The 23755-nt window shown below is 44.2% G+C and overlaps 1 protein-coding gene across 1 annotated transcript in view; it reads left to right on the top strand.

Moving 5' to 3' along the window:
• PP2D1 (protein phosphatase 2C like domain containing 1) overlaps nucleotides 1-23755 on the top strand; it is a 50874-nt gene that overhangs the window by 5479 nt on the left and 21640 nt on the right. The window contains exon 2 of the mRNA XM_030206150.1: nucleotides 14333-15561. Coding sequence (XP_030062010.1) covers nucleotides 14333-15561 — 1229 coding nt within the window. The remainder of the gene's footprint in view (nucleotides 1-14332; nucleotides 15562-23755) is intronic.

The raw sequence follows: 23755 nt of genomic DNA, 5'->3' as shown, positions 1-23755 counted from the left end.
TCACTCTCGCATAATAACCAGATCTGCCGGAAAATTTTTCACGTTAAATTTTGCATTGCACAGAATGCTCATTTTAATATTAATAAGCTCATTATAATATATTTGCATTGGATTATTGGTAGCTGTTATGGTGAACGGTTAAAGCAATGCAGAAATCCTTTGTGCATTAGACACTAAATAATGTTTGCTTTAGACCAGCCTCAACCAATCTAAACTTTGCAAGCACGGTAAGCTTTGTGCATTGGGCACTGAGAACCAGGGAAGCCAGGGTTCAAATGTTACTGATGCTCCTTGTGGTCTTGAGCAAATCACTTAACCTTTCATTACCTCAAATTAGATTGTATTCTCTCTGGGGATCGAGAAACACCTACTGTAGTTGAATGTATCTTGCTCTAAGCAACTACTGAAAAAGCGTGTGCTAATTTCATAGAAATGAATATGGTTTACATATTCTAAACAGAAAAGCCTTGGCTGAAGACCACATCTGTTTTAGAGAGCACATTTGCATTGAGGAACTAAACATACATTAACACTGAATTCAGGTGGCACTCTCTTATTATCAAATAGCAGTCATCCCACTTGAATGAATTCCCATACTGACAATTAGCATTATTGAAAGAACTGCAAGCAGATGCATGACACATATTTAAAGTTCTCTTGGTTTGTGTGTGTGTGTTTTTTTTCATCAGGTATAACTGTTCCCTCTTCTTCATCAGCATAATTTAAGCAGTATTATTAGCAAACACTTTTTAGGTTATCCACTGGATAGCTAACATAATTAAGGATCCCCTTTTTCATTTTGATTTTCATTTATTTTAATAGGCACTCGAGTTATTTCCATCATTATCAATCAGAGTAAATTAAGGCACTGAGGTGTTGCTTCTTATCAGGTCTTTTCCTTGAAGCATCACATTGAAACATGAGAGGGATATATTCAAAAGCATTTATATGATCAGTGGTAGTGAAGACCATATAAGTTGTTGTGTTTTTTTAATCCAAGGTAGTCAGATCATTTTAGACATTCAAATGATGTGAAACGTAGTTACTCCTTCCTGATTTCCCTTATTATTACATATATGTCACCTTGAATGGTTTCTGATCTTTAAACAAAACATAATATTAGACAAAGGGAACCTGAGTAAACACATAACAGTTTTTAAATTATAACTTCATTTATTTAAGGAACAACATTATCTAATATCCATATCACCCATGTAGAAAAGTAACTGCACCCTTACTTATTCAGTTAACCAACTGACCAAATTTAATTGATAATTGGATTCAACTGATTGGACATTACCAGGCTTAATTTCATTCAGCCCTGTTGAATCTAAATCTCACTGTATATTGAACCTTACAATGAGTCACCGCAAAGTTTCTATAAGAACGCTATGCCACAATCCAAGGAAATTCCAGAAGAGATGAGAAAAAAAATTGTTGAAATATACTGGTCTGAAAAGGGTAACAAAGCCATTTCTAAAGCTCTGTGAGTGCTACCAAATCATAATGAGAGTCATTATCTCTAAACAGAGAAGACTTTAACAGTGGCAAATCTTCCCAGGAGTGGCCAGCCTGCCAAAATTACCCCAAGGGTATAGCAGCAACTCATCTGGGAAGTTACTAAACATCCCAGAAGAACTTCCAAAGACCTGCAGGCCTCTCTAGCCTCAGCTAAGGTCAGTATTCATGACTCCACAATAAGAAAAAGTCAAGGCAAAAATGGAATTTATGGAAGCATAAGAGCCACCCCTAATATTGAACAAAATCCTTGTCTATGTCCAGGGTGAGGTAATTTCCATTGGGTTTAGCAACCCCCATAATTTTGAAAAGTTGACTCCAATGCATGGGAAGTAGCAGCTATCTAAGAGTAACATCAATGTTCATTTCACATTTACAAAAATATAACCTGGATGATCATAAATCTTTTGGGACAATGTTCTATGGCCAAATGAGTCAAATTTATTTATTTATTTATTTGTAACATTTATACCCCACGCTTTCCCACTCATTAGCAGGTTCAATGCGGCTTACATAGTAAATATAATATAGTAAATAAAGAAGTAATCGTTAGATGTGTATAGGTGATATGGGCAGGAAGGAGGATGGTAGAGGTAGGGAATGGGAGATGGGTGCGTAATGGGGTTAGCGTGTTGTTTATAATGGGAGAATGAAAGGGAGGGAAGAAGAGGGATGTACTATAATGTATAGGGAGGTGTAGGAAGAGGAGTGTACTAGAAGAATTATATGGGGGACATATTCCAGATTTAGTCTTCGTAGTCTGATCTAGGTAGTGTAGATGGACTCGCAGTTTAAGTCAGGTCTTTATTGTAGGCTTGCTTGAAAAGGTAAGTTTTTAGCAGCTTCCAAAAAGGTAGATGGTCATTGACTAATCAGATGGATCTTGGTAAGGCATTCCAGAGTTGGCTGCCCAAGACAGAGAAGTTGGACGCATAATATGTTTTGTACTTAAGTCCTTTGCAATTGGGGAGGTGAAGATTGAGATAAGTTCGAGAAGATTTTGTACCATTTCTTGCTGGAAGGTCAATCAAATTATACATGTAACCTGGGGCTTCTCCGTTGATAATCTTGTGAATCAACGTGTGGACCTTGAAATATATTTGTTCAGTAATAGGGAGCCAGTGGATGCTAACATTTAGCGTGCCTACAATTTTAGTGCGCACCAAAAAATGTGAGCGTGTCTTAAGTTTTTTTATTGTCTAAGGATGCGCCTCACCTGGCATCATTGCCATCACCACTCTCAGTTTTGTGAAAAACTATCATTTTGTCAATGAATTGTCTTCTACTTCTATATATGAAAAGGCTTTGCCACCTTGATTTACATCTTTAGCTATTGTTTAATTATTTTCATGCCTTTGCAACCCTTTCTTTTCTTTTTTTTTTTTTTGTATTCCTTCCCGTCTTCTGTTTTCTGAGATCCCTCACATCAGAAGGGACAATTGGTCTTTTCTGCTATGTTACTTTTTTTGAATACTATTCTTATTTTTACCTCTTCAGCCACCATTTTGAAAACCACATTAATGTCTTTTTTCTCTTTTACTTTCCTAATATATAATTTTGTTGCCACGTCATCCTTTTCTTTAGTTCACTGTTTTACCTCACAAAAGTATTTCTACCTTGCCATATGGGTATGACCATGTGGGCCTCTGACTTCTAGTTTCCTATGTGTTGTGGTCAATGAAATGTTTTGCTGATAGACCATCTGTTTGGTGTGCTTGTAATCTCCATAACTAGATAGGACATTCCTGATGAAGTCCCTCCAGTGATTCGCCACACATTTTTTTCCTACCAATTTTAAAAGACATGTTAGCATTTTATCTGGCTCTGGTCTCTGCTTGTCTTACTGTTGTGCAACTTTTGGATTATCAGAGTAGTCGTGAGATTGATGCATATCACAGAAATATGAGCTCTACTAGCTTTTCTACCAAGCACACAAGCCCCCATGTGTGTTACTCAGACACTGTAAACCCTGCTAAGTGGATTCTTAATAATTGAGTCCTCCACTACTATTTACCTGCCTTTGAAATGTACTAGTTCCTAAAATTAGGTTGCATGACTTCATTCATTCCAGTATTTTGGTTCATATGACCATGCTTACTACAATACTTGCATAATTACTAACATAATAGGCCTTTCTCTAGATCAGACATATTAAACTACCATCGCTGTAGGCAAGGTTTTAATTTGCAATAGAATTTGAGAAGTCATTGGCAGCAGTTGTAGCTATAACCTTTCCATTCCATGCTCCTTTACCACTTCTCTCCCCATTAGAGTGAAAACATGCCTTTCCAGAGATGCTAATGTAGTTTAGTCAGCAACTAATTTCATAAATCTGTTTTCTCTCTCTCTCTTTTTTTTTTGGCAACACGTTTTTCTGTAGTAACTGAAACATAACTGAAGCAGTAGTAAATAACAGTAATAAACAATATTAATTGCATTTTTATAATATACCTCTGCATTCTTCAAAACAGAAGGAGCAAGTTCCCACAAACCATCTAGGCACAGGTTAAAAAAAAGCTTTCAAATGCTCCCAGGTTTCAACTTAGTACGTGTTAAATGTGGGATATGAATGTCATCAATAAAGACATAGATTGAAACTCTGAATGTTAAGCACCTGATTCTTATAACATGATGTCTGTTTCAGTGGCCCATTACCAGAAGAAAACAAATCTCTGCAGGAATATAGCGCATGCTAGGGTGTCCCTGTAACCAGCCCTTCCAACTGACCACTGATTAAAATTTATAAGAAATTACTACTACTCTACCTATGAAAAGTTATCCCATTTTTATGCTTCATCTGTGTACATCTGTATGATGCACAAGCTGGCGTGTTTGAAAATATAAGTGAGATTAAATAAAAATGCTACCAACAAGAAAGAACGACAACATAGATGCAGCAGCTCATAGGTTTGCTTGCTTTGTTTTGAGTGTACAGGGATGAGTGCTGCGCAGGGAAGGGAAAACTTAGACTGACCTAATTGGTTTCAGCATTTTCATGTCACTTAATCTCCTGTCTATTAAACCTCCTTGGCCCCAATAGATTTTGCTGGTGTGCTTGGGAATCTCCTCCTTACTGAAAGCCCCCCCCCCCCCAGTTGACATAATAGGGACTTTCCCTAGCTGATTGACTGCTTGCGTGTATTTTTCCACCCTTCTAAGATGTTCTTTGCTCTCCCACACAGTTTTGTTCCTCCCACTATTGAAAAATGCAAGCAGACTGCTCCTCCCAGAAGTCACTCTCGCATAATAACCAGATCTGCCGGAAAATTTTTCACGTTAAATTTTGCATTGCACAGAATGCTCATTTTAATATTAATAAGCTCATTATAATATATTTGCATTGGATTATTGGTAGCTGTTATGGTGAACGGTTAAAGCAATGCAGAAATCCTTTGTGCATTAGACACTAAATAATGTTTGCTTTAGACCAGCCTCAACCAATCTAAACTTTGCAAGCACGGTAAGCTTTGTGCATTGGGCACTGAGAACCAGGGAAGCCAGGGTTCAAATGTTACTGATGCTCCTTGTGGTCTTGAGCAAATCACTTAACCTTTCATTACCTCAAATTAGATTGTATTCTCTCTGGGGATCGAGAAACACCTACTGTAGTTGAATGTATCTTGCTCTAAGCAACTACTGAAAAAGCGTGTGCTAATTTCATAGAAATGAATATGGTTTACATATTCTAAACAGAAAAGCCTTGGCTGAAGACCACATCTGTTTTAGAGAGCACATTTGCATTGAGGAACTAAACATACATTAACACTGAATTCAGGTGGCACTCTCTTATTATCAAATAGCAGTCATCCCACTTGAATGAATTCCCATACTGACAATTAGCATTATTGAAAGAACTGCAAGCAGATGCATGACACATATTTAAAGTTCTCTTGGTTTGTGTGTGTGTGTTTTTTTCATCAGGTATAACTGTTCCCTCTTCTTCATCAGCATAATTTAAGCAGTATTATTAGCAAACACTTTTTAGGTTATCCACTGGATAGCTAACATAATTAAGGATCCCCTTTTTCATTTTGATTTTCATTTATTTTAATAGGCACTAAACATCCCAGAAGAACTTCCAAAGACCTGCAGGCCTCTCTAGCCTCAGCTAAGGTCAGTATTCATGAATCCACCATAAGAAAAAGTCAAGGCAAAAATGGAATTTATGGAAGCATAAGAGCCACCCCTAATATTGAACAAAATCCTTGTCTATGTCCAGGGTGAGGTAATTTCTATTGGGTTTAGCAACCCCCATAATTTTGAAAAGTTGACTCCAATGCATGGGAAGTAGCAGCTATCTAAGAGTAACATCAATGTTCATTTCACATTTACAAAAATATAACCTGGATGATCATAAATCTTTTGGGACAATGTTCTATGGCCAAATGAGTCAAATTTATTTATTTATTTATTTGTAACATTTATACCCCACGCTTTCCCACTCATTAGCAGGTTCAATGCGGCTTACATAGTAAATATAATATAGTAAATAAAGAAGTAATCGTTAGATGTGTATAGGTGATATGGGCAGGAAGGAGGATGGTAGAGGTAGGGAATGGGAGATGGGTGCGTAATGGGGTTAGCGTGTTGTTTATAATGGGAGAATGAAAGGGAGGGAAGAAGAGGGATGTACTATAATGTATAGGGAGGTGTAGGAAGAGGAGTGTACTAGAAGAATTATATGGGGGACATATTCCAGATTTAGTCTTCGTAGTCTGATCTAGGTAGTATAGATGGACTCGCAGTTTAAGTCAGGTCTTTATTGTAGGCTTGCTTGAAAAGGTAAGTTTTTAGCAGCTTCCAAAAAGGTAGATGGTCATTGACTAATCAGATGGATCTTGGTAAGGCATTCCAGAGTTGGCTGCCCAAGACAGAGAAGTTGGACGCATAATATGTTTTGTACTTAAGTCCTTTGCAATTGGGGAGGTGAAGATTGAGATAAGTTCGAGAAGATTTTGTACCATTTCTTGCTGGAAGGTCAATCAAATTATACATGTAACCTGGGGCTTCTCCGTTGATAATCTTGTGAATCAACGTGTGGACCTTGAAATATATTTGTTCAGTAATAGGGAGCCAGTGGATGCTATTCTTGACCCACTAAAATCTGGTTTTCGCCCTCTCCACTCAACCGAAACTGCGCTTACTAAAGTCTCCAATGACCTATTACTGGCTAAATCCAGAGGTCAATATTCCATCCTCATTCTTCTTGATCTTTCCGCTGCTTTTGACACTGTTGATCACAGCATACTTCTCGATACCCTGTCCTCACTTGGATTGCAGGGCTCTGTCCTTTCCTGGTTCTCTTCCTACCTCTCCCTCCGCACCTTTAGTGTTCACTCTGGTGGATCCTCTTCTACTTCTATCCCTCTGCCTGTCGGCGTACCTCAGGGTTCTGTTCTTGGTCCCCTCCTCTTTTCTATCTACACTTCTTCCCTTGGTTCATTAATCTCATCCCATGGCTTTTCCTACCATCTCTATGCTGATGACTCCCAAATCTACCTTTCTACCCCTGATATCTCACCTTGCATCCAAACCAAAGTTTCAGCGTGCTTGTCTGACATTGCTGTCTGGATGTCTCAATGCCACCTGAAAACCGAGCTTCTCATTTTCCCCCCCAAACCCACCTCCCCACTCCCCCCGTTTCTATTTCTGTTGATGGCTCTCTCATTCTCCCTGTCTCCTCAGCTCAAAACCTTGGGGTCATCTTTGACTCTTCTCTCTCCTTCTCTGCTCATATCCAGCAGATTGCCAAGACCTGTCGTTTCTTTCTTTACAACATCCGTAAAATCCGCCCCTTTCTTTCCGAGCACTCTACCAAAACCCTCATCCACACCCTTGTCACCTCTCGTTTAGACTACTGCAATCTGCTTCTTGCTGGCCTCCCACTTAGTCACCTCTCCCCTCTCCAGTCGGTTCAAAACTCTGCTGCCCGTCTCGTCTTCCGCCAGGGTCGCTTTACTCATACTACCCCTCTCCTCAAGACCCTTCACTGGCTCCCTATCCGTTTTCACATCCTGTTCAAACTTCTTCTACTAACCTATAAATGTACTCACTCTGCTGCTCCCCAGTATCTCTCCACACTCGTCCTTCCCTACACCCCTTCCCGTGCACTCCGCTCCATGGATAAATCCTTCTTATCTGTTCCCTTCTCCACTACTGCCAACTCCAGACTTCGCGCCTTCTGTCTCGCTGCACCCTACGCCTGGAATAAACTTCCTGAGCCCCTACGTCTTGCCCCATCCTTGGCCACCTTTAAATCTGGACTGAAAGCCCACCTCTTTAACATTGCTTTTGACTCGTAACCACTTGTAACCACTCGCCTCCACCTACCCTCCTCTCTTCCTTCCCGTTCACATTAATTGATTTGATTTGCTTACTTTATTTATTTATTTTTTGTCTATTAGGTTGTAAGCTCTTTGAGCAGGGACTGTCTTTCTTCTATGTTTGTGCAGCGCTGCGTACGCCTTGTAGCGCTATAGAAATGCTAAATAGTAGTAGTAGTAGTGCTTTGCAATATCAGGACAATTTTAAACTTGGCATTATTAAAGGAACTATGAATTCGGCAGGTTACAGTAAATTAAAGAAATTCTTAAGGAAAATGTCTGGTTATCTGTCCATAAACTGAAGCTGAAGCATAATTGGATTATGCAGCAAGACAGTGATCCAAAAACAAAAAAGCAAGTCTTCATTTAAATGGCTGAGGAACAACAAAATTACAGTTTTGAACTGGCCTAGTTAAAGCAGTGGCGTAGCCAGAATGTAAATTTTGGGGGGGCTAGTGGGTAGGTTGGGTGGGCATGCATTTCTTCTTCCCTTCTCCATCCCCCCCCCCATGAACTTTAAAAGTTAAATACTATAAATCTGAACCCCACCCCACCCCGACATCCCATTTGAGCCCACCTGCCTACCAGCTCCATGATCGACGAGCAGATGACCCTCGTCTTCCACCCGGCACTGAGCCTTTAAAAAAAAACCCCGGAGAAATGCCTTGCATCTGCTGTGCACTGCTGTAAAGCAAGCAGCAAATCGTCTCGTCGCGTCGGCCCTTCCTTCACTGTGCCCGCCCTCGCGGAAATAGGAAGTTACATCAGAGGGCGGGACACAGTGAAGGAAGGGCCAACGCGACAAAGCGATTTGCTGCTTGCTTTACAGCAGTGCACAGCAAACGCGAGGTGTTTCTCCAGGGGTTTTTTTTTTAAAGGCTTGGTGCCGGATGGAAGACGAGGGTCGTCTGCTCGTCGATCATGGAGCTGGTAGGCAGGTGGGGACTGCAGCGGCAGCAGAGCACCCTCCTCCCCACCTGCTGACACCCGGGGCTGGGCGGGCCTGGAGGGAAACTGGCTGGGCCTGGGCCCATCCAGGCCCACCCGTGGCTACGCCCCTGAGTTAAAGTCCTGACGAACCCAACAGAAATGTTGTGGCAGGACTTGAAACAACCAGTTTATGTATAAGCAGCATAAAATGTTTTGTACTTTTTTGGGATCTTGCCAGATATTTGTGACCTGGATTGGCCACTGTTGGAGACAGGATGCTGGGCTTGATGGACCTTTGTTCTGTCCCAGTATGGCAATACTTATGTACTTATAACCTACAAATGTGTCTACATTAAAGCAGATCTACAGAGAAAAGTTGGCTAAGGTTTCTCAACAGTGATGTGAAAGACTGATGTCAAAGGAACCATTCGGTTGCAATTATTGTTACTGCTACATGTGGTGAACCAGTTATTCAGCTTAGAAAGCAGTTTTTCATAAGGGTGATACGGGTGTTGAATAACTTTGGGGCTCTTTTACAAAGTGGCGGTAAGCCCAACGCGGGCTTACTGCTCGCTAATCTGGAACTACTGGCAACCCAACGTGGCCGCTGGCGGTAGTTCCAGCCCCAGTGCGTACCATTTGCCGCACTAGGGAAAATAGCTGGCTGTTTTCTAGTGTGGCGCTAACCCGGTGGTAATTGGGCAGTGCTGCATGCTACCCAGGAGCACTTACCGCCACGTCAGTGGGTGATGGTAAGTGCTCCCCTTGCATGGCCACGCAATAAGAGCAATCTTACCCGCATGGCCATGGCTATTTTCAGGCATTTTTACCTGCTGCGGTAAAAAGGGCCACAGCATGTGGCAAAAACGGTCCCCGCCGCTAGCACAGGGCCCATTTTACCGCAGCTTAGTAAAAGTACCCCTTTGTTACTTAAATAAATGAAGTTATAACTTACAAACTGCGCTATGTGTTTACTCAGGTTCCCTTTGTCTAATATTACATGTCTGAGAAATGAGAGCATGTAGAGGTGTGTCTGAAGAATAAGCGTGTATGCATGTGTGTGTACATCTAAATAATGAGAGCATGTATATGTGTGTAATAAGAGTGAGAGTGCATGCTTATATGCGTGTATAGCACATGTGTCTGAAGAGTGATAAAGTGCATGTATGTGTGTATGTTTGTGTCTGTGCTGGAGACAGACCCATATAAATAGTTTCCCTTTGAAAATTTGGGCTGGAGTGGAGTAGTCCACTGTGAGGGGAGGCAAGGAAAATTAATGTGACTCAGGGGAGGAGGGGTGAGAGGAGGAGGGGTGAGAAAAGAAGTAAATGGGGGTCCATGGTAGTGAACCCACAAATATACTTTTGCCTAGGACCCGGTATAATGTTAACCCAGCTCTGACAGAACCTGGCTGTCACAAAGTTCACAGGGATGCCAGGCCTTGCCAGGATGCTCAAAACTATAGTGATGGCATCAAAGGTAGGGCCGGAGAGGAAGAAAAGGGAGGTACAAGCTGGGAAAGAGAAAGGGTAAAAAGAGTCAGGGTTTTATAGTGCTCCTCCAGTGCAAATGTTAGAGAAGATGGTTGCTTTGGCATCTTTTTTGGGTTTGTGTGCGTGCAGATTCACAGATTGACTGAACAGTTGCAAATGAAAGCCCATGGTACAAGAATCCCAGTCCTGGTTCTGAAGGAGCAGGGGGAAACTTTTAGGTCAAAAAGTTTGTTTGTGTGACCTTTAATGTTATATAATGGTGATCCCTGTTCAACCAGTGGGCCCACAGGTGTCACAGGAGGAATGCGCAACTGATGGAGTTCCAGAGTTGGCTTTTCTTTGCTTCCTTTACTTTTGTGCTTGTATTTGATTGGTTCAAGCTCTGGAAGGCGAAGTGACAAAGTTGCCTCTTTCACTGTTGAGGTCTGACACCAAAGGGTACTGATTAGTTCCACACAAACTCACAAATCAAAACCAAAGGAGTTGAAAAAGCCAACCAAAATGTCCAGAATGACCAAAGTTTATTCTTCAAAAAAATGCTAATAAAACAACCCAACATGTATCGTATTTCAACAAACACAGTCTTCGTCAGGGGAATCTTTCAAACCAGCAAACAGTATGTAGCCAAATTGGAAATGCTATTACAGCAGTCTTCTTAAACAGGTCTCATTCCAGTCTGGTCTGCAGCTCTGCTGCCTTCAGACTCCCAAAGAGGCATTTCCAATTTGACTATATACTGTTTGCTGATTTGAAAGATTCCCCTGATGAAGACTGTGTTTGTTGAAACACGATACATGTTGGGTTGTTTTATCAGCATTTTTTTTGAAGAACAAACTTTGGTCATCCTGGACATTTTGGTTGGCTTTTTCCACTGCTTTGGTTTTGACTGTTGAGGTCTACCTTGCAGATATTAAATAACAGACTAACAAGCTTTGTGCCTATGGCTGTCCCATGATTTTTTTTTTTTTTGCTTAGCTGTAGCCTATCCATAATTTTTTTCCTATGGGCACAGAATGGGAAATAAAGCACTAGTAAATACATTAAATTCATTACATAGTGGAGTGGAGAAGTGGCCTAATGGTTATAGCACTGGTCTTGACATCCAGAGATGCCCAGTTCAAATCCCACTACTGCTCCTTGCGATCTTGGGCAAGTCACTTAACCCTCCAGGTACAAACTTAGATTGTGAGCCCTCCAGGGACAGGGAAATAAACAGTGTACCTGAATGTAACTTACCTTGAGCTACTACTGAAAAAGCTGTAAGCTAATAAATGAAAATAGAACACAGTGTCCAGAAAGAAATAATTCCATAACTGACAATATCATACAATGGGACAGTCATCTAATATAATAACTTGTACCTTCAACGTTCCATGGCTGGCTGGGTTCGTAACATCCTGACATCAGCAAGCCTCCAGCGTTCCATTCCCTCTCACTGTCCCACCCTCGTGTAAAGATGAAATGACGTCAGAGGGTGGAATAGTGAGAGGGAAGGGAACGCTGGAGGCAAGCTGATGTCAGGATGTTACAAACACAAGCAAGACAAGTGAAGGCAACGGAACGCTGGACATGGAGGGGAGGACAGAATCAAGGGACATCGAGGGGAGGAAAGGGCAGAGGAGAATCGATGTGATGGGAGGAGAGGAGAGAATCGCGGGACACGGGCAGGGCAGAGGAGAATCGCTGGACATGGAGGGGATGGGAGGCGAGAGGAGAATCGTGGGACATGAAAGGGAGGGCAGGGCAGAGGAGAATCGCTGGACATGGAAGAGAGGCCAGGGCAGAGAAGAATCGATGGACATGGATGGGAGGGGAGGAGAGGAGAGAATCACGGGACACAGATGAGAGGGCAGGGTAGAGGACAATCGCTGGACATGGAAGGGAGGCCAGAATCGCAGGACACCAAGGGGAGGGCACTGCAGAGGAGAATCGCTGGACATGGAGGGGAGGCTGGGGAGGCCAGAATCGCGGGACACGGAGGGGAGGGCAGGGCAGAGGAGAGTCGCTGGACATGGAGGGGAGGCCAGAATCACGGGACACCGAGGGGAGGGGAGGGCAGTGCAGAGGAGAATTGCGGGACACGGAGGGGAGGGCAGGGCAGAGGAGAATCGCTGCACATGGAGGGGAGGTCAGAATCGCAGGATATGGAGGGGATGGGAGGGGAGGGATGAATTGCTGGATACGGAGGGGAGGGCAGGGGAGAGAGGAGAAATCGCTTCAACGAGAGCCTTAAAAACATAATCACCATTACAAGATAGCCTTGCTAGCGCCTGTTTCATTTTTTTTAAAAACGGGCCTTTTTTACTAGTTGTCTAATAATGTCAACCATTGCTTGAGCTTTCCATTCTAGTTTCCAAATGGCAATTGTTTAAAAAGGAATTTAAACCAGAAAGTTGAGCAAGTGATTTGGAAGTCAGAGAGCAGTGCCGCAGATAATTTGAAACTTATGTTTTATAACATACATTCATCATCAGAATAATAAGAACGTAAGTGTTGCTGCGTATGCCTTGTAGCGCTATAGAAATGCTGAATAGTAGTAATAGTAGTTGCCATTCTGGGACAGACTGAAGGTCCATCAAGCCTAGTATCCTGTTTCCAAAAGTGGCCAATCCAGGCCACAAGTACCTGGGAAGATCAAAGGACAGTAAAACAGATTTTATGCTGCTTATCCTAGAAATAAGAAATAGATTTTGAAATTATTCAAACCTTTTTTAAACCCTGCTAAGTTAACTGCTTTTACCACATTCTCTGGCAATGAATTCCAGAGTTTAATTACACGTTAAGAGCTAGATTCTATATATGGCACCTGAACAATCGGCTCAGAAAATATTTCCATCTAGGCATATTCTGTAAACCATGCCTACATTTATAGAATATGCCAGTTTATAGAATACGCCTAGTGGCCATGTCTGCTTCTAACTCTAGTGATGGCTAAATTTTAAAGTCTCAATACCAGTCCAAAATATATCAAATAAACTTTTCAATCACATTGGATCTGGCAACAATCCTTGCAGCTCCAGTTCTTCACATAAACCACTATAGTAGGTTTTCAAAACTCAATTCCACTTAGTTGTTCAATTGCATACAATTATAAAATAATTGTATGCAATTGAACAATTGTTAAGTGGAATTGAGTGTTGAAAACCTACTATAGTGGTTTATGTGAAGAACTGGAACTGCAAGGATTGTTGCCAGATCTAATGTGATTGAAAAGTTTATTTGCTTCTAACTCTAGGCATGTCCAAGGTTAGCGGGCATTGCAATACAATAAAATGTTTTTGTGATAAAGAAAAAATACTGGAGTCTTTGTGTAGTCGATATTAAAAGTGACTCTGGAATTAAAAGAGTTATCCCCTGATTAGTAATTTTGATGTCCAGTTATGCCAAGTAAAACTTGGTGTAAGTACCGGTGTCTAAGTTAGGCACAGAGCAAGCGTGTTCTCTAACCCTGAGCGTAGATTTTCAGAATGTCCATGGCCTACCCATTCCACAACTATGGCCATGCCCCCTTTTTGGCAGCACGCATTAGAATTTACGTGCACCACTTTACAGAATGCGCCTAGCAAGTTGTGCACGTACGTTCTAATTAATGCCAGTTAGTGTAAACAATTGCTTGTTAAATGGCAATTATTGGTGCTGATTGGCTTGTTAAATAATTAACTTGCACATGCAAATCCAGAATATGCCCAGATTTGTGTACACAATTTCAGCCGCGCTATGTAGAATCTGGGGGTAAGTGAAGAAATATTTTCTTTGTTTTAAATGTACTACTTTATGGAAGGAGTAAACAAGCAATCCACGTCTACCCATTCCAGTCAGTATTTTATAGACCTCTCAGCCATTGGAAGAGCCCTAGCTGCTTAACCTTTCCTCATAGAGAAGGCGCCCCATCCCCTGTATCATTTTCATCGCCCTTTTCTGTACCTTTTCTAATTTCCTTATATAGTTTGAATAGTGCACAGATCATTATCAGATGACATTTTATTATGCTGAGTCAAACAAAAAGTGAAAAACAATGCTCCACATTTTCATAATATTTCCTTAAGGCAGTTTTCTTGTGTTCAACAGAATGGAATCTAAAAACCGACTACCCAGCATAGCTGAAACGATCTCTTCCTTGTCTGACACTCAAAGCACATTTGAAGGTCAAAGTTCACAGGGTGCAGAAGGTCAGGCTGCACAGGACACAGAACTTCAGGGTTCACAGGACTCAGAAGGTCAGGCTGCACAGGACACAGAAGGTCAGGCTACACAAGACATACAACATCAGGGTTTAGAGGACACAGACAGTCAGGGTGCACAAAACAGAGAACATCAGAATGCGCAGGGCACAGAATGTCAAGATGCACAAGACACAGAGCTCAGAGAAACAGAGGATGTGGAAATGCGAGTTCCATGCTCGATCTGCAAAGAGATTATACAGCTGCATTGGTTGTATCATCACAGACAACAGCATCGAGCCCTGGCTATCTTGGGATACAAACCAGGGGACCATCCAGCTAACATAGAATCTCTTGTGTGCAAGAGAGACAAAATCATCTCTAAAGTATGGAAGTCCTCACATAACAATGAAAGAAAAGTGCAAAAGATTGACAATTCATTTGATCGACTGAAGGAAAAGCTTATGCCCACATTGCATTATATTCACCAAGATGATGTTAAAGTCAAGGATACTGACAGTTCCCCTGTGTATCGCATAAAGTTAAGCAACCAGGTGATAAAGGCATTAGCAATCTGTGAAGACAAAAATGCAGCATGGAGAACTAGCATGGAAGACGCATTCATTGCAGTGGACAGCTATGGTAAAAAGCCAAACAGCTGTTTTTTTGGTTTGTTTGATGGGTTTCATGGTGCGTTGGCTGGATCCTTAGCCTCAGCGGAGCTCCCAACTTTAATTCTTGAGCAGTTCTCCAAAATAGACTCCTCCTACCTGCTGACCAAAGAGGATGTGCAAAGAGTTGTCCATCTCGAGCCTGTTTTTAAGAGCAACTATTGGGAACCTGAGCCCATTTGCTCCTCTGAGGAACATAAAGAGGAGATCACTAAGGAAAGTGAATTGGAACAGGTCAAGACAACACATGCTAATGCATTCCGCAGAATGGATAGGCTTCTAAAGATGGGGAAAAATGAAGTTTCCAAGGTCCGGTGGAGCGGCTGCACAGCTGTAACCTGCATAATAGACAACAATAGCCATAGAGACGAAAAGGGTGCCACAGAAAGACAGGACACCGAGCTGACTGAGTCAGCTGAAACAAAGACCCAGGATAGTCGTGGGATTATGCATGTGGCTAATTTAGGTATGTAACTTTTATTTTTTAGCTTTTAGTGCATTTGTTCTATTTCTTCCCAGAAATGACAGACTTCCCAATCTGATACCACTCAAAAACAATGCTGGGACAAGCATTTTCTGTACCTGGAGGAGATATGCCTCTTCACCAAACCACCTCTTCCCCTCCCTGATTTACAATATGTTTTCCCTTTATATAAAATAAAGCCTTATTTATTTGAATAATATATATATTATGTGTTTTAAAAGGCTGCTCTTGTAACTACTACTCCAAATTATTATGTACTACTAGCCATCCACAATTTGGGAGGATAAAAGAAATCAAGGCTACGTGCATATGAGAAAGTATATTTTTATTTGCTTACCAAGTACAAATACAATTAATAGTTTCTCGTGAGAGATCAGTTGTTATGTTAACAGGAATTTATTACTCGCCAACCCTGTTAAATTAGATTCAAGGCGAGTTACAATATACAAAATTCAAAAGTGATAACAACTATCAGGAATTACAGAGAAAACAAATTCAAAAGTGAAATACAATAACACTAAAACCCCTAAGGTCTAGTAAACAGATAAGTTTTTAGTGCTTTATGGAATAAGAAATAGTTATCTAGTAATTGAAGCTCAGAAGGAAGTTTATTCCAATATTGAACTGCAACAAAAAAGAAAGATTAAAAAGAAAACAGCTTTAAACATTATACCCTTGATAGATGGGAGAGCTAACAGCAAGCAGTTGCAACTCCTAGCAGTTTCTCTAAATTATAACAAATTCAACAATTGGGAACCATCTTCAGGGCAGGTACCATCTAAAAATGTATACACTAAACAAAGGGGTCCTTTTACCAAGCTGCAGTAAAAAGGGCTCTGCGGTAGCGGCGGGAGCCATTTTTACCACATCAGTTTAAAAGACCCTAAAAAAGACATGGCCTTGCAGTAAGATTATTGTTGCCATGTGGCCAGGGCCGCCGAGAGCCGGGGCCGGGCCCGGGACAAGGCCGCTCCCGGGCCCCCCCCCCCGAGGTCACGTCACATTGCGCCCCCCACCTGAGGTCGCCGGGCCCCCCTCCACCTGCTGCCAGTGCCGGGCCCTCTGAACTAACCTGAAGCGCCTTCATCTTCAACGCAAGCAGCAGCAGCAGGGCAGACCTCTCCTTCCTTCCCTACCCCGCCCTCGCGGACGTTACGTCAGGCGAGGGCGGGACACGGAAGGAAGGAGTGGCCTGCCCTGCTGCTGCTTGCGTCGAAGATGAAGGCGCTTCAGGTTAGTTGTGGGAGCGACGGAGAGCGGGTGGGCTGGACTGTGGCGGCGCCGGGCCCCCCGCGGAGGCCCGGGGACGTTTGTCCCCCCTGTCCCCCCCTCTCGGCGGCCCTGCATGTGGCCATGGGGAGCACTTACTGCCACCCATTGAGGTGGTGGTAAGGGCTCCTGCGGTAACCCGGCAGTAACCTGGCAGTGCTGATTACTGCTGGGTTAGCACTGTGCTAGAAATTACAGAATTATTTTCCATAGTGCTAGAAATGGCGCGTGTTTGAGGCAGAACTACCATCGGCAGCGCGCTGGGCTGGCAGTAGTTCTGGGTTGCCGCGGAGCAAGCCTTTAGTAAAAGGGACTCAAAGTGCATTAAAAATAACCCTAGCCTGCACAGGCAACCAGTTCAGAGTATTCAATAAAGGTGTTATATGGTCCACTGATGAATTGTGAATCCGAATTATAGAAAATTGTTTAGAAGACAGACCCAAGTACAGAGAATTCCCATGATCCAATAAAGATAAAATAGTAAACTGAACAACAATCCTAAAATTATCAGGTAAAAAAATATGATTGCAACAAGTATAGTTGTTGCAACTTAAAGTATACTTTTCTAATTAGTCTATTAATTTGTGGTTCCATACTCAACGAGGACTCCAAAACCACTCCCAGAACTCTGTCCACCAGATTTCCAGGCTCTCTTCTGTTGTTGGGGGTTGGGGCGCAGTGGTGTGCTGGAGCAGGCTCTCACAGGCTCTCGAGAGCCGTTTGTTAAGTTTTTAAGAATTTTGGGAGCCGGTTCTCCATGGCTACTTTAACAAATGGATCCCAAAATGTGGGCTTGGGCCCCTCCTGAATTCTCTTTTACTTTGCTGGCGAGAGAAAGCCCCCTGTTAACAATTTACCAGCACACCCCTGGTTGGGGGCCAGCAAATGCATGCTGAAAAGAGTTTCCGAACTGGTGTAGGGTTTGCCGCAGGAGTAGCGTCCTTGTTTGGTGCGTTGCCCGCTGAACATTGAAGAGGAATAGTAATGACTCTGTTTAGTATGCCCACATTTGCTTGTGATCATCTGGCTATAAGCTTTCCTGGTTATCAGCAGTGCTTTACACTCCTTATTTATTTATTAGGATTTATTTTACGATTTATTTACTATCGAAGTGGAAGAAGTTAACACAGCTCTCCTTACCCTTGATCCTTCTGCAAGGTGCCGATAGGATTATCTGTTCACTTAACAGTTAGTTATTACTTACAGTTGTCTGGCAAGGGTGATGAGCCTCAGGGAGACTGAGCTCAGACGGTGATTCCTTGATTGAGATTCTATTAGTTACTTATGGGATCTATAGTGATAAGGCTTGGCTTGAAGGCTCTCCCCTAATAGAAAGGTCAAGGGTTGGAGATGTTCTGAACCTAAGACATGGTTTCAAGGTAGAGTCTCTGTTTTATAGTCAAAGGAGAACTCTGCTACCTCCCAGGGCCGCCGAAAGACAAAGCTGGGCCTGGGGTAGGACCACCGACCGCCCCCCCCCCCCACCTGGGCTGCTGCACCACACCATGCCATGCCTCCCCACTAGTGCCAGCCCATATTTGTGCCACTGCCCCCCACATTCGTGCTGCTGCCCCCGATCGCCCCCTTATCTTCCTGTGTTTGACTGCTCCTCCCTCGGTCTGTCATCTTCTGCTTCTGTGTGCCAGGACCCGGATGACTGTATTAACACGATAACCCGGGTCACCCAGGTTATCATGTTAAAACTAGGGCTGCATTTCAAATTAAAATTTTAATCGTGATTAATTAAGTGATTAAAAATTTAAATTGCGTGATTAATCGTGCAATTAAAGTTGAGCCATAGACAGCTGTTTATGGGGGGGGGGGGGGGGGGGCACAGGAATGGGCAGAGGGCACATTTCCTCTCCCCCCACAACTAGATATCTTACCTTTGCTGGTGGGGCTGCTGCCAAAATATCCCCCTTCCTCCTTGTGCTGTCTGAGCAGCGAGGTAGTCAGAGGGGTGCCTCCATCCGCCGATACTGGCACTTCCCGAGCATGCTTAGTTCATGCACCAACTTGTGGAGTGCAAGCATTGGTGGCTGGAGGCACCTCTCTGACTTCCTCGCTCCTGAGGCAGTACGAGGAGGAAGGGAGTGACTCGGGAAGTGGATTTCGTCAGCTGGTGGGGCTTCAGCTACCCCACCAGCCATTGAACAGGTACTGTAACTTTGGGGGGAGGGCCTTCACCCATTCTTTCTCTCATGTGCCCCCTGTGCCTTCACCCATTCTCTCTCTCTCTCTAATATGCCTCCCCTCCCATGTTCTCCTTTGCTCTCCTGCCTGCCATCTCTCCCAGACTGCGGTGGCGGCAGTGATTCTTCCCTCCCTTCCCGGTTTAGCTCATCAGTTGTTTTGCAGGAAATCTTCACCCTGCAGTGGCCGGCAGCATTTTGAAATGGTGCCTCGGCCTGCACTGAGCCTTTCCTTCTGACCTGGCGCCAGTTTCTGAAAATAGGAAGTTGTGTGCAACACTAGTTAATACAATCATCCAGGTCCTGGCACACAGGAGCAGGAGAGAGACAGAACCAGAAGCAGGCAAGCATGAAGAAGCTTGCCAGCACCGTGCCTGGGGAATTTTGCCCCCTTCCTCCCCCCCCCCCCCCCCCCCGGTGACCATGCTGCCACCCAATCCTCCCACTGATTATACTAGACAGTCCTTTTGTTGTACCAATTTCCTGCAACTTCCAGCCCTCTATGGAAAGAGTTGGAAAGTTCACCTATCAGGTACCAGTCTGCCTGCCAATAAAGTCAAGCCAGAGAGCTTCTGCAATGATGTATTTCCTGTCTCCGTGAAGGCGGGACGCTGTGTGAGGGAAGAGAGAAGCTGGATGCGAGCCCACTGTGTTGTCTTCTTCACTGCCATCGCGTGGGGAGGAGGGCTGTCAGTCGGGGAGCTGAGGGCAGGAAGGAGGGACCGTCCGAGAGCTGCCTGCTGTGTTGCGCCGCGCTGATCCTCCGTTTGGGGGGGCAATGCCCCCTTGCCCCCCAAACTATGTCCATGCCTGCAGATCCAATGTCTCTCCTCTTTTCTTGCCCCCTCCCTATTCCAGTGTCTCCCCTCCCGGGTCTAGTGTCTTCCCCTCCTCCAGTCCAGTAGTATCTCTTGCCTCTTCCTGGCCCAGTATCTCTCTCTCCCCCTCCTGTATCCAGCACCTCTTCATGTCTGCTCCCACCCCCAGGTCCATTGCAGCGCCTATCCTGCTCCCTCATTCCCCCCCCCCCCCCATTGAAGCATCTATCCTGCTCCCTTGTTTTTCTCCTCTCCGTTGCAGCATCTATTCCTTTCCTTTGTTTCTTCCCCTCCCCCCCTGTTACAGCATCTATCCCTCTCCCTTGTTTCTCCCCCTGTTACAACATCTCTCTCTCTCCCTTGTTTCTCCCCCCCCCCCCCGTTGCCCTCCCGAATGCAGTGTCTATCCCTCTCCCTCGTTCCCCCCCCCCCCGAATGCAGCATTTATCCCTCTTGCTCCCTCCCTGCAGTCCCTCTAATTTGATTAGATCGCCGCTGGTAGCACGGCAGCATACTAACTAAGACAGTTCGCTTCGGGGCTTCGTACTGACAGCCATCCTTATGATGTGTCCTGCCCTCTCGGAAGCAGGAAGTTTAGTCAGAGGAGGCGGGACTGGACATGTCACAAGGAATGCCGTCAGGCCGAAGACCCGAAGCAAGCTGTTTTAGTATGTTGGTGTGCCGCTACCGGCGGCGATCTAAATCAAATTAGAGGGACCACAGGGAGGGAGGGAGTGAGAGGGATAGACGCACACTGCATCGGGGGGGGGGGGTAGGGTTACTATATATACGGATTTAGGGTTACCATATTTTGTCCCCCCAAAAGGAGGACACATGCCCTGCCCCCTTTCACGCCTGCCCTGCCCCTTTCACGCCCCGCCCTGCGTCACATTTTCTTCCCCCCCCCCAGACCACCAGGGCAGTAGTAAGGTAAGAGGAGGGGGGTGACAGGGAGGGGGAGTGATGGGGTGTATGACAGGAGGGAGGGGATATGTGACAGGGATGGAGCGAGGGCACGAAAGGGGGTGGGGCAGGGCGTGAAAGGGGGCGGGGCAGGTGTGAAAGGGGGCGGGGCATGTGGCCTCCTTTTTGGGGGACAAAATATGGTAACCCTAGTGGGGGGGATGAGAGAGAGAGACGCTTGGGGCTTGCGGCTCTCCCCAAGCCTCTTATACCAGGCGCCTATGTGCGTAAGTACATAAGTATTACTACTGGCATCCTGTTTCCAACAGTGGCCAATTCAGGTCACAAGTACCTGGCAAGATCACAAAAAAAGTACAATAATGGTCTATGGATTTTTCCTTTAGGAAGCCATCCAAACCTTTTTTTAAACCCCTCTAAGCTAACTGCTTTTACTACATTCTCTGGCAACGAATTCCAGGTTTAATTACACAATGAGTGAAGAAATATTTTCTCCAATTCATTCCAAATGTACTACTTTGTAGCTTCATTGCATGTGCCCTAGTATTTTTAGAAAGAGTAAACAAGCAATTCACGTCTACCTGTTCCACTTCACTCATTATTTTATAGACCTTTATCATATCTCCCCTCAGCTATCTTTTTTATCCAGTCTGAACAGGGAAGTCATCCCATCCCCTTTATCATTTTCGTTGCCCTTCTCTATACCTTTTCTAATTCCATTATATCTTTTCTGAGATGCGGCGACCAGAATTGAACACAATATTCGAGGTGGGGTTGCACCAAGGAGTGATACAAAGGCATTATAATGTTCTCATTTTTGTTTTCCATTCCTTTCCTAATAATACCTAACATTCTATTTGCTTTCTTAGCCGCAGGAGCACACTGAGCAGAGGGTTTCAATGTATCATCAACGACAACGCCTAGATCCGTTTCCTGGTTGGTGACTCCTAATGTGGAACCTTGCATTACGTAGTTATAATTCAGGTTCCTCTTTTCCACATGCATCACTTTGCACTCTCTCACATTAAACGTCATCTGCTATTTAGACTCCCAGTCTCGTAATATCCTCTTGTAATTTTTCACAATCCTCTTGCGACTTAATAACTTTGAATAACTTTGTGTCATCAGCAAATTTAATTACCTCAGTAGTTACTCCCATCTCTAGATCATTTATAAATACGTTAAAAAGCAGCAGTCCCAACACAGACCCTTGGGGAACCCCACTATCTGCCCTTCTCCATTGCGAATACTGACCATTTAACCCTACTCTCTGTTTTCTAGCTTTTAACCAGTTTTTAATCCACAATATCCTCCTATCCCATGACTTTTCAATTTCCTCTGGAGTCTTTCATGGGATACTTTGTCAAACGCCTTTTGAAAATCCAGATACACAATATTGACCGGCTCACCTTTATCCACATGTTTGTTCACCCCTTCAAAGAAATGTAATAGATTGGTGAGTCAAGATTTCCCTTCACTAAATCCATGTTGACTTTCAGGCTTATTTTTGAAAGAGAAGGGCACCCATCTTTCAACACAAATTGGGAGATGGGCGTCCTTCTCTCAGGTTTGCCCAAATCGTCATAATTGAAAGCCGATTTTGGGCATCCCCAACTGTTTCCCGTCGCGGGGATGACTAAAGTTCCTGGGGCCGTGTTGGAGGTGTAGCAAAGGCGGGACTGAGGCGTTCCTAACAGATGGGTGACCTCGAGTGATAGTGGAAAAAGGAAGGGCATCCCTGACGAGCACTTGGCCGACTTTACTTCGTCCATTTTTTGTTATGACCAAGCCTCAAAAAGGTGCCCGAACTGACCAGATGACAACCAGAGGGAATTGGGGATGACCTCCCCTGACTCCCCCAGTGGTGACTAACCCCCTCCCACCCTGAAAAAAACAACTTTAAAAACTTTTTTGCCAGCCTCAAATATCATACTCAGGTCCATCGCAGCAGTATGCAGGTCCCTGGGGGGGGAGGTGTGTGTGTGTCAGCGGAGGCATAGCGAAGGCGTGGACATCCTTCTTGAAACATTTTGGACGTCCTCAACTGCCCCCCCCCCCCCCCACAGGGATGGCCAAATGTCAAGGGAGTGGAGTGGAGGAATAGCCTAGTGGTTAGAGCACTGGTCTTGCAACTCAGAGGTGGCCAGTTCAAATCCCACTGCTGCTACTTGTGATCCAAAATCCAAATAAATAAATAAATAAAGGGGGTGTCAGAGGCATAGCAAAGGCATGGACATCCTTCTCTCAAAAACATCCATGTTTTGGACTCAACTGCCCGTCGCAGGGACAGAGGCATAGTGAAGGCACCTAACACTTGGACATCCTTCACTCATACTCCAAAAAAAAAAAAGACATCCCTGACGAGCACTTGGACGTTTTCACCTGGACTTGTGTTTTTTTTAAGGTTGTAGATGGCAATTTATTTAAGGTTGTAGACAACTATTATACACGCAGCTTGTCTGCATGTATGAAGCTGTCTTTGGCATGCGCAGAGCAGCCAAGCGTTATGCACTGGCTTCCCCTCCTTAGGAAGGAAATCATGTGCAAATGAGCTAACAGCGAGCAGCTCATTTGCATGTGATTTCCTTCATGCATGCCAATTCCTTTCTGAATCGCTAAGGGATCGGTAAGGGAAGGGCTTTTTCCGTTCAGTTAGTACATCAGTTAGTCCACTGCAGTGCCCCCTAGGGTGCCCGGTTGGTGTCCTGGCATGTCAGCGGTACCAGTGCACTATGAATGCTGGCTCCTCCCATGATCAAATGAGTTGAATTTAGTCGTTTTTGAGATGGGCGTCATCGGTTTCCATTATCGCCGAAAACCAGGGACGACCATCTCTAAGGTCGACCTAAATGTTGAGATTTGGGCGTCCCCAACCGTACTGTCGAAACGAAAGATGGACGCCCATCTTGTTTCGATAATACGGGTTTCCCCGCCCCTTCGCAGGGACGTCCTGCGAGGACGCCCTCAGGAAAACTT

The sequence above is a fragment of the Microcaecilia unicolor genome, chromosome 1 (assembly GCF_901765095.1).
Source record: "Microcaecilia unicolor chromosome 1, aMicUni1.1, whole genome shotgun sequence".
Classification (NCBI taxonomy): domain Eukaryota; kingdom Metazoa; phylum Chordata; class Amphibia; order Gymnophiona; family Siphonopidae; genus Microcaecilia; species Microcaecilia unicolor.
This window is presented reverse-complemented; position numbering and strand designations above follow the sequence as displayed.